This window comes from Polypterus senegalus, chromosome 15, assembly GCF_016835505.1.
Source record: "Polypterus senegalus isolate Bchr_013 chromosome 15, ASM1683550v1, whole genome shotgun sequence".
Taxonomy (NCBI): Eukaryota; Metazoa; Chordata; class Cladistia; order Polypteriformes; family Polypteridae; genus Polypterus; species Polypterus senegalus.
The window spans coordinates 115732414-115748200 of record NC_053168.1 but is presented as its reverse complement, the minus strand read 5'-3'; the positions used below and the strand labels follow the sequence as shown (position 1 = coordinate 115748200).

The following is a 15787-nucleotide window of genomic DNA, read 5'->3' as shown; positions in this document are numbered from 1 at the left end:
CAAAAGCAAGGTGATGATACGTGATCTTCTCGGAAGTTCTTGGTAGAAGACCCGCAAGACAAAAAAGACTTGCCATGGAGCGCCTCGCGGGGACCGTAAACATGAGACTTGGTGCCAAGAGATTGTCTCAGTGCCGTCTCATGGGGACGTGGAACATGAGATTCTTGCAAGACACGCCCTACTTACAAAAGATGTCATATAAGAGCACACTCATCAAAAAACAGTCAGTCGAGTAAAAGCACGTAGTGCACACAGATCCAGTGCTCTCAACACATATAAAGCGTATAAGGACAATATGGAGAATAGAGACCCAGAGGCGGTGGAAAAAAAACCCAAAAAAAAACACGCAGATAAGAGATTATGAAAGCAGTGGGATTCGAAAAGCACAACCAAATGATGGTGCAAAATACATGCAGAGAAAGGTACAGAATATGAAAGCAGTACAATTCGAAAGTATTGTAGCGTCCCAGCCAGGTTGAGGCCTTATTGGTTTTAAGTGACTGTTTGGTCTGATTGAAGGAGGGCGGAATAAAGCATGGAAGACTGAAAGCGGAGTATTGATTGATGCAGATTGGGGTGGGGGGGGGCGTGAGACGCTGGGGATGAGGGATTGGAGAGGGTGCTAGAAAGTTACGAAGTCAGCGATTGTTCAAGTAAAACTTTTGTTACACTTTATCATGTCAGTCGCTACAGTATCAAAGAAAAGATTGCATTACTGCAAAACAAAAGGTGATTAATCATCAGAACCAGGTGTAACTGAAAAAAGAGCAAGACAAATCGAGGTCAGAAATAAAAAGGCAAAGATTAGACAACAAAGTCTTTTCGCATTCGCATCATTCAATGCACAAAATGTGGATTTATACAATAATATACGCTAAGAGAATCTGTGGTCCCGGAACAGTTACAGCAACGACAAGTTGAATTTCAAAGAATACACAATTCGGTCAGGTGTATATTTATGATCACGGAGAAGTGATGCAAATTTTAACAGGCAAAAAGAAAGGTAATGTATATATTCTGCGAACAACATTACACACCAAAGGAGATTGTGATATGCCATTCGTATTAAAATGTTTACAGTTTACCGTGAGAACAGCTTTTGCTAGGACAATCAATAAATCACAGGGACAAACATTAGAAAAAGTCGGATTATTTATTAGAGAAACAGAAACAATATTCCCTCACGGGCAATTATACATTGCATTGTCACAATGTGTCTCCAAAAAATATTGTTTTTAATGAAGCTTTAAAGTAAAAGTGCAAATAATGAAATTGAAACAATTCCAAAGAAAAAAAAATTTAATTGTATATCCGATTAACCAAACACAGGGGTTGGCGAGCGAAGCGAGCAGAGGGCAAAGCCCCCTAGAATTCAAAAAATAAACCTGAAATTCATATTAATATACTTTGATTAATTTCGGGACCTCTGCAACTCAGGTTAGCCCTTGTGTAAGACCGGTTCTTATGAAAACTAAAATTATTTTTAGTTAATTATTGTTCTAGTTCAGTTCACACAGTTTTCAGCTACACTAATAGTTTCATTTTCAATCAAAAAGTGCAGTGCTCCAAATGACCAATAATAAATAATCCAATCCTCTCTGAATCAACACAGTGCAGGTGTGCTCTGACTCAATCACCATCCTGCAGCTGTGCGAGCACGCACACCCATGGAGATCGTGCCGGCTATTTAATTATTTCTTTAACAACTGACCATGTGCTGCTTAGCTGCAAACCTATTAGCATACAACATTGAAAATTATGATTTATTTGAAAGAAGACACCCTTGGGTATGTAGAATTAATATTAGTGCTTTTGACTGAATTCTGTTTTTTTTGCAATGAACACAAACACCTTTCAGTTACTGCTGTGTCCTGCCTTTTTTTGGGGGGGGGTACATTGTGCATACACGTCACAGATCTTTGGGTAAGCATAGGGCAATTACTGGGTTAAACCAGTAACCATTAATCTTGAATCTTAAAAGTCTTGCAAGACCAGCAATAATAGCCACAACTAGTGAAATGTTGTACAGGGGGCAGTGGCAACACTGCCTCATTCCTTTATTTACTTCAGTCTCTTCAGCACCCATAGCACTTGATAACATAAAGAAATACAAAAAAAATCCTACTAACCTTTACGTTGAGTTTTCAATTTGAAGACCTCTGTCAACAACATATTTAACAAAGGCTGGTCCTTGTCTAGAACAAACAGAACAAAAAAAGATACCGATAAACACTATAAACTAAGACAGAATGTTAAATATTTTACACAAACATAAAAGGAAAAAAAGTAGATTAAAATTTATACTGATTTGCAGATGAGGCAACCTTTATTTCAGGAGTGCTTATTAATGACTTTAGTGAAGTGGGAATTATTATGATCATCACTGTTTTATTCTGCATGGATTTTCCTCATGCCTTCCAAAGGTATGTAGGTCAGGTTGATTAAGATACTCTCAGCTGGCAGTATAATGTTATTGTGTGTGGAATCCTGATTCAGTGAGCCCTGCTAAAGGCTGCCAACTCAATAGGAGTTGATTCATGCCCTATGACTAATGTGCAATACTGTGCTACATTTTTGATGATACTTAAGCAGAACAACTTCTACAATTCACTATATACACACACTTATGTACATGTGATTTCTCAGTTTTTTATTTTTAATAAATTTGCAAAAACCGCAAGTAAACTTTTTTCACGTTGTCATTATGGGGTGTTGTGTGTAGAAATTTGAGGAAAAAAATGAATTTAATCCATTTTGGAATAAGGCTGTAACATAACAAAATGTGGAAAAAGTGATGCGCTGCAAATACTTTCCGGATGCACAGTATATATATATGTGTGTGTATATATACTGTATATATGTGTGTATATGTATATATATATATATATATATATATATATATATATATGTTTATGTGTGTGTGTATATACAGTACTGTAATAGAATGCAGCTCGATAGCTGTGGGAGGCGGAGTTTCGTATTAAAGCATTTAACCAATCACATTTCAGCCATCATTTATTGCCAGGCAGAGAGGCTTTCAGAATCTGTTGTGGAGGCACTCTTAACACAGAATAAATGTCGATTAACCTGTTGCTTCAACCAATCAGATTTTGACTTGGTGTCAGTAGGGCCCTTTAGCAGGCGTACGACAACGTCACCGTATTCAGACCCATTGATTGGATAGAAGCCGATATGAGTAAGTCTACGACGCAATTGAATGCATCACAAATGCTCCGAGCGAAAGATCGTCGCGTGCACTACGGCCAACTCCAGGTGGCAGGGATGCCAGGGGCAATGACCCGGCCGGGACGCCGTGAGGGACCGGAAGAGGGTCAAAGCCCACCCTGGATCACGTGGGGGCCGCCTTCCTGGTTGCTTAGGGGGCCACGGGTTGAGGGCATGGAAGCCCTACCTTGTAGGGGCCCGTGGTCACCGCCAGGAGGCTCCCCACTGCCTTGGGGACCTGTTGCCCCAGCACTTCCGCCACACCAGGAAGTGCTGGGGGGAAGACTTTGGGAGACACCCGGGGAGCTGCCGGGAGGACAGCCGGCACTTCCGCCACACTGGGGCGTGGCCAAGGGAGGAATGCCGGGAACACCTGGTGCTCATCCAGGAACCATATAAAAGGGGCCGTCTCCATTCATTCAGGGCCGGAGTCGGGAGGAGGCAGGACGAAGCACAGAGGAGGTGTGCGGGCGGCCCGAAGAGAGGCATTTGTGGCCAGGACTGAGTAATTTGGGGATTGTGCACGTGACTGGGTCTGAGTGACCATTATTTGGGTCTGTGTGACCAATTTAAATATCTGTAAATATTGTAAATAAACGTGTGGTGGTTGAGAAACATGTCCGCCTGTCTGTGTCCGGGCCAAGTCCACACAGGATTCTGGACAATATTATTTGCCAGACACAGACCAGATTTCAAGACCATGAAAACCTGATGTTTGTCATGCTCCTCGAGCCCCAAAAGTTTCAGGAATACAAGAAAAACTTCACGCACGCAGCCTTCTACACTTTAACACAACACCCACGGAGCGCTTTTTGATCTGTCTCGGCTAAAAACAGAACTGACTGTAATGTATGCTATGGATGATTTTGCATGACAATCTCCCACTGATCTCCTTGACTTCCTTCATCAGAAAAATCTGAATGAGGGCATGGGGCAGCTGTTCACATTGGTATATTTGGCGGTGAGCATTCCTGTGTACGCTGCTTCTGTCGAGCGGACATTTTCAGCCCTAAAGCGAGTTCAAACTTATGCCAGGAATACCATAGGGTGGGTTTGCCTTTCAGCATTACTTTCGATTGCGAAGAAAATGAGGTTTTGATGGAACTGAAGCGCTCGGATAATCCGTACGCCAGAGTAATTGAACTGTTTTTGAGGAAAGAGAGGACGATGGATTTTGTTTACAAATAATTCGAATTTTTGGTGAGTAAAATGTTGCGATTTTCCTAAATGATATTTTATATTTATATATATATATATATATATATATATATATATATATATATATATATATACACACACACACACATACACTATACACACTGTGTGTGTATGAAACTAAATTGGATTTAGCTGATTTGAACATGTGTTATATAAAATATATTCACCAAAATCACTTGGCAGACCAGGTACATCAAAGGATGGTCCTGAGGTAGAATCTGCTTGTGGCTTCTCCTCTTCAGCATCTATAGTAAATTTCAAAGAGACAGGACTTCAGAAAAGTCAGGAAGAAAATTTAATGACCAAAACCAAAAGGTCTAAAACAAACACAAAGTTGAAAGGCCAGAAAAAGGAAATGTTTCTGTTAACTACACTAAGGATCCACTGATCCCTGGCTGATAACTGAGCTAGTGAGAGCTGCCAAGAAGAAATTTGATTACAATCACTGGCAGTCAAAACAGTAAGGCAGTATTCCAGAACAATAATTGCACAAAATGACAACCAAAACATAATCTATAATTATTAAAATAAATTCATCAAAAGGGATAAAAATAGAGCAAAAGTAACTTTAGAATCAATGATGTATTCAAAAACCAACCTGACTGACATGAGTAGGATGCCCATTTACCTTGTTTGGTAAAATATACTGTACAATTTTACTAATCTCAATTAACTCTTAAATTGCAACTTAAAAAAGCAATAATTAATATGACTATTAGTTTTCTTATATTACATATTTATAAATCAATACAAATATCACATTTTTAAAAATTCATACATTTTACATATTGTACTATATCTAGCTTTATTTCTCTTTAGTTTGTTATCATACTTGAATAAATGTTACTTTAGCTGGATGTAATGTGTCATTTCTATTTAGTTTACTTTGGTATCATTTTCTTATTTAAAACAAACCTGAAAAATTTGTCAGTTTAGGGAATGCAGAGATGTTACCTTCTTTAATGCGGTTTTGATTAATTTTGTTCTTTACCAAATCTTTACTTGTAACAGAAATGTCATAATTAATGCTTTAATTGTGGGATTACACATCTGAAACAATATGAGCAGTACAATATTGGCATAAAATATTTGAATATTTTATTTAGTGCAGATAATCTTTATAAATACCTGCTGAAAATTCTCTCTGTAATCAAAATATTAGATAAGATGAAAGCCTAATGTAATCCATATGCAGTCAATTATTTCTAATTTAAACTTACTGATGTAATTACAAAAATCAAAGATATAAAAAAAGTTTGGCAATGTAGAAGACGGTAAATTAAATAATCAGTTTGTTAAATTGTTTCACTCACACCCACATAATATTGTTTATTTTTACACATTTATGTATAGATATAGCTTATATTTATATAAACTTGTAAATATATTTAGCTTTCAAAAACATGTTAAATTTAATGCTAAATGAAAATGATTTTTAAATCAATTTAAAAGCTTTAAGAATAGTCCTTTAAAAGTTAAAAGTCCAAAGAGATGAGAGACTGCAAAAAAAACACTAATGTTGGAAAAATGGGCATTCAGAATAAATGCATTGTTTTCTGGACTAATTTTCTAAACATTATCTGAATAAGACTACAGGCTCTTTGTTACAACAGTTTAATACCCAACTGCCAATCAGCACTGCCATTCAGACTTTAAACATTTTATGTAAAACAGCTTATAAGAAGAAAGACAAAAAGTCAAGAACTCTGCAACTAACAAAAAAAATCTGAATATATGATCGAGTGACATAACGAACTTCTTGTTCGTTAATAGCTATTTGTTTAAGAAAGTTAAATCAATGTCAAAAGTCAGCATTGGTTGAGTGTATTTTCTTCCACCACTTTGATGGTAAGCAAACATATAGGGTTAAAAGAACGTGTTACATTATATGTACTAGTAAGACTTACAATATTTCATTTGTATAGATAGATAGATACTAATGCGTTATAATAGGAATATAGGGTTATTTAGATAAAACATTTGAGTAATCACAATGCAAACGTACAGTTCATAGAAAAACTCTAAAAAAAATTCAACATGAATAATTGTTTTATGGCATATGTGTTCTCTTAACAATATCTATATATATATATAATTCACTAAGGCAAGACACCCATGGAAAGCGGCGTGGATTCACTAAGCCGCCGACAAGTAAGACACCTATGGCGCACGCAGGTAGGAGCCACGCCCACCAACTCCAAGACCATTGCATATGATGACAACTCGCAGAGCCACGGCCACCAACTCGGACGCGATGACACAGAAAAAATGGAGTCATTTATATTCGTCTGTTGTAAAGGCCACATGCACCTCCGAGCCACGTTGACTGTTCATAGAGGCATGTTTCTCGTGGAGGTGAATCACCATATGCAGCGTATAAAACAGTTTACGATGGGTATCCCATGGGATCTTTAAAACAATCCTTTACAACTGAGGTTGAAACACAAGTAAGCAGTCTTTAAAAACCGAGTTTTCAGTTACGACGCACGACCGCTTGCACCACAGCAAACTGTTTTACATGCTACATACAGCAATTTGCATCCACGACAAACAATTAGATTACCGATTTTTCAAATATTAATGTTCTCCCTATGCTTAAAAATCATTAAAAAAAATGGCCTGATTATGCGCCGTATGGCTAGTACAGAGTATTTTGACATCTTTATCACATCATTAAGTATAGGTCACGCTATAAAGAGACTTTTTAAGAATGCAACTCTTTTTCTTTATAATTGTTGATTCAGAACCCTAATTAAACAGAAGTTTTTAATTACTATAACTGTTCAGACGTGTATTTTAGTTAACATTTCACAACAAACAAAAACTCAGAGTAGATATAACAGAACATTTTAAAGAAAAAGAAAACCATGCAGGGAATATGACGCACTTTCAGTCTGGTTTTTTACATTTGTTGCTGTCCCTGCAGTTTCACTCTTTTGCTGCACCAGTATTTCTGTTTGGTTTCCTATTGAAAAACAAAAACATACTTCTGCTTAGGTATGACATTTGAGCAAAACAAAATTCTTTAAAACATGCAAAGAAAATTACAACATACAAAATATACAGAAAATAAAACATTTTAAAGCAATACATTTTTGCATAAATATACAGTTGTAAATTGAATCTCTGTCTAACCAATTAAGACTTGTCTAACACAAAGATGTGCATGTAGTACAACAATACATACATTTCATAGATAGATAGATACTTTATTAATCCCCAAGGGGAAATTCACATACTCCAGCAGCAGCATACTGATAAAAACAATAAAGAGTGATAAAAATGTAGGGCAAGTTAAAAAATGCAAGGTGGAGAGTGTGAGGCAGGTGTAAAAGTCTATAATCCTGTATAATGTTAATGTTTACCCCCCAGGTGGAACTTAAGAGTCGCATAATTTGGGGAAGGAACAATCTCCTCAGTCTGTCAGTGGAGCAGGACGGTGACAGCAGTCTGACGCTGAAGCTGCTCCTCTGTCTGGAGAGGATACTGTTCAGTGGATGCAGTGGATTCTCCATGATTGACAAGAGCCTGCTCAGCACCCGTCGCTCCACCACAGATGTTGAAGGACGCCAGCCTTCTAAGGAAGTATAGTCGGCTCTGTCCTCTCTTGCATAGAGCATCAGTATTGGCAGTCCAATGCAATTTATCATCCAGCTGCACTCCCAGATATTTAAAGGTCTGCACTCTCTGCACACAGTCACCTCTGATAATCACGGTGTCCGGAAGGCGCCTGGTCCTCCTAAAATCCACCACCAGCTCATTGGGTTTTCTGGTGTTCAGTTGTTGTTTCGCACCATTTAACAAATTTCTTGATTAGGTTCCTATACTCCACTTCTGATGCAGCTGACGATAGCAGTGTCGTCTGTGAACTTTTTCACGTGGCAGGACTCCAAGTTGTATTGTAAGTCCGATGTATATAGGCTGAACAGGACTGGAGAAAGCACAGTCCCCTGCAGCGCTCCTGTGCTGCTGACCACAACGTCAGACCTGCAGTTCTTGAGATGCATGTACTATAGTCTGTTTGTAAGATAGTCCACGATCCATGCCACCAGGTATGAATCTACTCCTGTCTCTGTCAGCTTGTCACTAAGGAGCAGTGGTTGGATGGTGCTGAAGACGCCAGAGAAGTCCAGAAACATCTTGACTACTTTTATGCTATAAACAATTTGCATTACAACAATAGGCATTCTCATCACTCAGAATATTAAAGTAGAATATGAACAATAATGTTCAGAAAGTCTGAAATTTGTGTCTACTTTAATTAACAGAAAAATGTGTTATTTTAAAAGAACAGTTTAAACATTTGTTTAATGTCTCTAAAAGTTACTTTTATAATAACTGTAAACTTGTAAGCTATCATGTTGGATTGATAGACCCATCTTCAATAATTTAAACACTCATACTGCTGTGTGTAACTCTAATATTGCACCAGGTGACTTGGAGAAATACTAAGCAGAGTGATACAGATAGACATGGGCAGTAAAGCAGGCAAAACAACCACACAGGGATAAGGTGGAGAAACAGATGGATTAGCATGGCTCCAGATGCTTGTGGCAAAGAGTTAGAATCATCATGCATTTTAGGAGCAGAGTTCCTACACTGGTGAATGCAGACGCTACTCTAGCTGAGGGGCTGAAAATTTTCATGCCAGTTCAACGCCGATGATAGCAACAGCAGCCTGCCAGACAACACTGATGCGGTTGAGGGAGCTACCACACCCACAGCTAGTGATGACCAGTGAATTTCGCCAAAGTATTATTCAAAGTGTACTTGCTGCATTTGCATTCACCCTTGTTCGTTGAATTATTTACTGATAATTCGGACAGTTTAGGAGGAACTTTTTATTCCAATGTCCCATAATGCTTTGTGAGGCCAGCACGACATCCACTGGAGCTGTAACAACCAAAATTGGATGGAACCACACTTTAGTATATTATACTGATAATTTAACATTTCTCTCACTATGTTTTTTTTCTTTGATCTCACAGAGAGTGAGCAAATTATTGCACTCACAGTATCACTAGTCTATGGGCTGACACACTGCAGATTTGAAAACTGGGAGAAACTCGAAGTTAGCAGAAGAACCACATGCAGATATAAACAAAACATGCAGATTTCATGGAAACCAAAAGGTGCTAAGTTAGCTGGGGATCTACTACAGCATCAGTATTCACAGCAGTTTTTTTTACATTTTTCCAAAAAAACAAATGCTATAAAATGTAAAGTCATAAAGGTACATTAATACTATGTATTGTAGGTGAACTCAATTTAAGGAGCTTAACAGATAAGTAAATAATGCAGGTTCTCAAATTTTATTTTTATTAAACATATACAGCATAAATAACAAGATATTGCTGCTTGTCAACAAATCTGCAGGTCGATGATCAAGTTCCACATCAATATAAGAAAAGGAGGCACGTGCCCTATGCACATGCAATTAGTCACTTGCAGAATGAAAATAAACCTTGAAAGACCCCAAACACACACATACACGCACACAAACAGAAGATTCTATGAAATAATACTGAAAGAATTATTACTAGATAGATAGACAGAAAGACAGACAGACAGATACTTTATTAATCCCAAGGGGAAATTCACTTTTTTTTTTTTAAATACAAGACATTTGTATCTTTTTGATTGTATAAAAAGTGAAAAGCATCAGCACAGACAGATTGGAGAGCCTTCAGTGCGACTTCAAAAAACAGAATGAGTCAGTGGCTTCAATAATTACATGCCACTTTGAAAACAGGTCAGAAATGGAGTCATTTAACAAAATTAAAACTATCCTCTTAAAAGTCATGAGGCGTGATGAAAAATTTGTGAGCCTAACTTGAAGAGTATTCTATGGTGTTGATCTTCTAAGTTGCACAATATTTTACATTATCATATGGGGTATTGTACAATGTACAGTGCCTATAAAAAGAATTCAACCCCTTGGAAGCTGTGTCTTATTATTATGCAACATTTAATCAAAGTTGATTTAAATTTAGTTTTGACTCTTTTCAACAGAAAAAAAACTCTTTAAATGTCAATATGAAAACCTCTCTGCAAAATGTTCTAAATTAATTACAAACATAACACACAAAATAATTGATCGCATAAGTATTTAGTAGTTGCACCTGTGGCAGCATTTCTAGCTTTGGGTTTGTGTAGATAGATTTCTGTCAGCTCTGCATGCCTGGACACTGCAATTTTTCTCCATTCTTCTTTGAAAAACTGCTCAAAGTCTGTCAGGTTGACAGGATTGTGAGTGAATAGCATTTTTCAAATTTAGCACACATTTCAGGGGCATCAAACCCCAGTATTAAAAGTGTCAAATTGTTTTCTGGTCCTTGTGGAGCAGAAAAATTCACTCTGTAATCTCTAAATTGGTAGACAAGAATGACCAGCCCCAAAGGCCCACATCTAAAGCAGTTCCCATAGAAAGGTTGTGATAGTGAGGACCTAAATGTTTAGGGTGATTGTTAAAGTGCCAACATGGGCGCTTCTCTAGCCCATCTCTATTTTGCAACAACCAGGAAAGAATTCAAGGTGTAGAGGTGATTGAATCACTAGGGTCAGGTAACCAGAATACAATTCTCAGTGTTTTTGGAAATCCATTAATTTTAACTTTAGCAGGACAAATTTTGAAAAGATTTGTCAAAGTCTATAAGGGATAAACTGTGACAAGCTTATAAGTTCAGAAACAGCCAAAGAATAGTAGAACAGGTATAAAAAGGTTTTACATATGATAGGACAGGTACATCTCGTAATCTGGAATTAGTAGAAAATTAAAGAAAACTCCACAGTTGGTTAATAAGCAGCCGAAAAAGTATAAGACAGATAACTTTAATTTAACTTTAGGGAAGCTAAACATCATTTAGAGAAGACTACTGAAGATAAGACAAAAGATGAATCAAAGAGATTCTTTCTGTGTTTTAGTAGTAAATCAACACTTATGGCAAAAAGTGCATCAGGAATTGTAAAGAGGAATTCAAATATAAAGGCAGAAATACCAAATACTCTAAATTTACATTTTATTGACATCTTCATATGTAAGGAAATTAATTACCTCTCAGCAGTAACCGGGACTATTTAGGAGGTACCGTGGGAATTAGAAATTGAAAAGGGAGACACACTGCTTAACTTAAATAAACTGAAATAAAACAGATCACCAGGACCAGATATTGTTAGTTGAATGGAATAAGAGTATAGTGAATACAGTCATACACCTATTTGGAGCCGACCGAGTCAAGGAGATTCATATTTGCGGCCAAAGGCCATAGGAAAACAACAGGGTAGGTAACAGTGATCTAAAATATGCCAAAACCAGCTGCAATAATAAATCCTTCTGTATTGTTATTTTTTCACAGGGCCGAGTATTTTCTGACGCTTGGAGGGCCCTTTAAGATTTGTTTTGATCTGCGCCACTCCACGTAGCTAATGTATTTTGACTGCACCACCATCACTTACACCAGTATTCCTTAAACTTTATGATCCTGTGACCTAGTTTTGTCTTTTTATGACCACCGATGACCCACTAGCAGCAACTGTAAGTTGCCTCTTTGGTGAAAACAAGCAGGGGTTCTACTTGGTGAAAACAGATCAGTTAGAATTGGGGAAACATAATTCAGTGCTGGCAATTGCTTAAATGACCACTCGTGAACCAACAATGGAAACCAATGACCATCAGTGGCAATCTGGGCTGCAATACAGTAGTTGAGAAACACTGGCTAAAGTGAACTAGATCCAAGCAACTGTATGCCAATAAATTAATGGAAAAAATTATTAAGGATAAGACTGAGCAAAACATGGCAAGAATGAGAGTTTTACTGAAAAGTAAGTATAGGTTCTGATGCAGAGGGCCACTAAAATGCTTTTATGGGGAACAGGTTCAGAGTGGTGAATATTATATTACTAATCTTGAGTTCCAGAAATCATTTTAAAAAGGTACCACATGAGAGGTTGGGCATCAAACTAAAAAGAGTGGGAGTTCAGGGCATAATTAGCATATGCATGCAGAATTGGCTAAAACACGTAAAGTAGAGGATCAATGTGTAAGGAACCATATCAGAATTGGGTGATGTTAAGAGAGGTGTCCCTCAGACAGGTGTATATATTAAAAAAAAAAATGAATAGGAATATAAATAAGCTGGTACGTTTGTAGACGATACCAAGCTATGTGGATTTGGGAAAATTTGTGGCAGATGAAATTTAATGAAAGCAAATATAAAGTATTACATATTGGATGTAAAAATGTGAGATTTGAATACACAATAGTAGGTATGAAAATTGAAAGTACAACTTAAGAAGAATTTAAGAGTCACTATTGACTCTTCACTACCAACACAAGACTGTTCAGAAGCCATTAAGGTGGCTAACAAAATATTTGGTTATATAATTCAATGAGTAGAGTACAAGTAAAAGAAGGTTATGCTTAAGCTCTGTAACACACTGGTGGGGCATCATTTGGAATACAGTGTACATCTTTGCTCTCCAGGCTACAAAAAGACCAAGATGTGCCAGAAAAAGTCCAGAGAAAAGTGACTAGGCTGATTCAAGGACTGCAGAGGATGAGTTATAGGGAAAGATAGAAAGAGCAGATTCTTTCCAGTTTAAGCAAAGGTAGATTAACTCTTGCAGGGTGGATGTCGACGGTTTGAATACCGTAAATGCCAAAAGGGACTCAGCTCTGTTGGGTCCTTTAGCAAGGCCCTTAACCTGCAATTACTAATTGCTTTGAGTAGTAAGAAAAGCACTATATAAAATGCAAAGAATTATTATTTGTTAAAAATGAGGAATTGACGGTGGTAATCAACTGTAAACAGTGACAAAACCCGCTGTTATGTTTTAATTGGATTCAGTTTGCTAGAAGGAAAGTTAGCTTCATTGGTTTGACTGACATTCCCTGCGCTTGTGTGAGTAGCGAGGAGAAAACAGTGGCAAAAACGGCATTGAAATCTGGTGAGAATTTGAAACAAGTGATCGAAAAGGAATTTGAAGTACCTAGCTGATCATGTACTGAACAGGTTAGTGTAGCTAACCTGCCTAAAGCAGCGTTCGCATTGGAGGCCCTCCAGTTACAATGACAAGAAGTACAAACCAGATTGTGATGCACTGCGACCACAACCCCTGCCCTACAAAGACAGCCTGTCGGCCAGCCTGCTGCACATTCCTAACGAACGGGCGGCCACAGCACGCAGCAACAGACTTTTTATGTTGCTTTCTGTGTGAAACCATTGTTTTGTGTCCCTTTCAGAAAACTGTCATTTTTGGAAAAAATATTCAGCCCTTAAAGAGTTAAGTGTTGATATGTCTGAAGTGTTTAAAACTAAGGGGATTAGTACAGTCGATTGAAATTGTTAATTTAAAGTGATTTTAACAAAGCACTGGGAAACTTGGAAACTTTTGTTAAAGGTAAATTACGTACAAATATTAGGAACTTTTTATTCACACAAAGAATCACAGACACATGGAATAAGTTATCAAGTATTGTGTTACACAGTAGGACTATAGGGACTTTCAAAACTAGACTCAGTTACTTTTCAAAAATTAAGTAGGATCGTTGAGCAGAAAGGCCTGTTCTCTTCAAAATTTAAAGTTCTAACACCATTCAAATATATGACGTGTACTTATATATATACACTCAGGACTAACACTTTTAGCACTGTTTTTACAGCCTGCATAACATTCTGGTCTAACACTATGGAGGTTAATGCGAACATGTGTGAGTGTTTTTTGCTTTATTTATTTACTTTTAATAGTAAAGAACTATTCCTGAAATTGCTTGCTGAAATTCTCCTGCACAAACACAAAAGCATTTCCAAATGGTATCTCGACTGCTTTTCCTTTCAACATGTATTGATGCAGTGCTGTTGCATCAGAACTGTGAGACATTTTTACGTGCAGTTTATCTTCACATTTTTATCGTGTATTATTGCACAGTCCGGAGTAATAAATCTACTTGCAGTCACGCGAGAGTGAAGTACTGACTCTCTTGGTCCTACCAATACTGTAAAAAAGCTGGTAAATTATAATTTTCTGAACTTCGAATCAAAATATTGATTTTTGTGACATCACTTTTTACAACAAACATGATGTTTAGTTTGATGGCCAAAAATTATTCATATAATTTATTCATTTCCCATGTGATTTCAGAGTCTCCCATATACCTGCTGGAACACTATGTATTCTTTTTTTTTTTTAAATAAACTGTGGCTTTCTCATAGCCACTTTTCCTTAAAGATGTAGTTTGTAACTCCTTCAGAGATCTATAGGTTTCTTGGTGGCAACCTGCACTAGGATTTTTCTTGCACAATCACTCAGTATTTGTGGATGACCTGTTTGACTCATACTGTATTTGCATCTGTGCTAGAGGTGGGTGGTACAGCCAAAAATTTATATCATGATATAAATAAAAATTCAGTTACAATATACAATGTTCAAAAAACAAATTAGGGGAACACTTAATCACCATAGTGTAACACCAAGTCAGTTAAGCTTCAGGTATAAAAATTTGCACAGTTGAGACAACTTCACCTACTTTGGTGCAAAAGAAAGACACAACAGGGACACTAGAGAAGCAACAGCAAGACAACCCCTAAAAAGGGTTTTGTAGACTATAGCCACAAAAAAATGCTTTCTCCTTATCCTTCCTTAATGATTCTTTTCTAGTTTTGCATGTTGCTAGTGTCCTTGTCACTACTAGTAGCATGAGGTGGTACCTACAGCTGATCAGGTTGCACAAGCAGTCCAACTCCTCCAGGATGGCACAACTACACCTGCCATCGCAAGAAGGTTGGCAGAATCTCCCAGCACAGTATCAGGAGCAAGGAAGAGATACCAGGAGACAGGCCATTACATAAGGAAAGCTGGACAGGCCCACAGAAGGGCATCAACCCAGCAGTAGGACCAGTATCTGTACTTAAAAGAGAGCTGTCCATGATCGGAAGCCATCAAACCTGAATGAACTCGAGATGTTTTGTAAAGAGGAATGGTCCAAAATACCTTCAACCACAATCCAGACTCTCATTGGAACCTACAGGAAGCGTTTAGAGGCTGTAATTTCTGCAAAAGGCAGATCTACTAAATATTGATTTCATTTCTCTTTTGTGGTGCCCAAATTTACGCACCTGCCTGATTTTGTTTGAACAATTATTGCACACTTTCTGTAAATCCAATAAACTTCATTTCACTACTCAAAGATCACTGTGTGTGTCTCCTATATGATATATTTAACTGACATTTTTTATCGTAACAACCAACGATTTATACAGGAAAATAATGACTATTAACAAGGGTGCCCAAACTTTTGCAACCAACTGTATGTTAAGTTGTAATACTATACAATATACAGTGTAAT

General features: G+C 37.4%; 1 protein-coding gene across 2 annotated transcripts in view; it reads right to left on the bottom strand.

The window, feature by feature from the left end:
- LOC120515804 overlaps positions 1-15787 on the bottom strand; it is an 85395-nt gene that overhangs the window by 22387 nt on the left and 47221 nt on the right. For both annotated transcript variants that reach the window (XM_039737120.1, XM_039737121.1), the window contains exons 11-13: positions 7331-7408; positions 4611-4688; positions 2130-2195 (exon numbers count right to left, since the gene is read on the bottom strand). In XM_039737120.1, coding sequence (XP_039593054.1) covers positions 2130-2195; positions 4611-4688; positions 7331-7408 — 222 coding nt within the window. The remainder of the gene's footprint in view (positions 1-2129; positions 2196-4610; positions 4689-7330; positions 7409-15787) is intronic.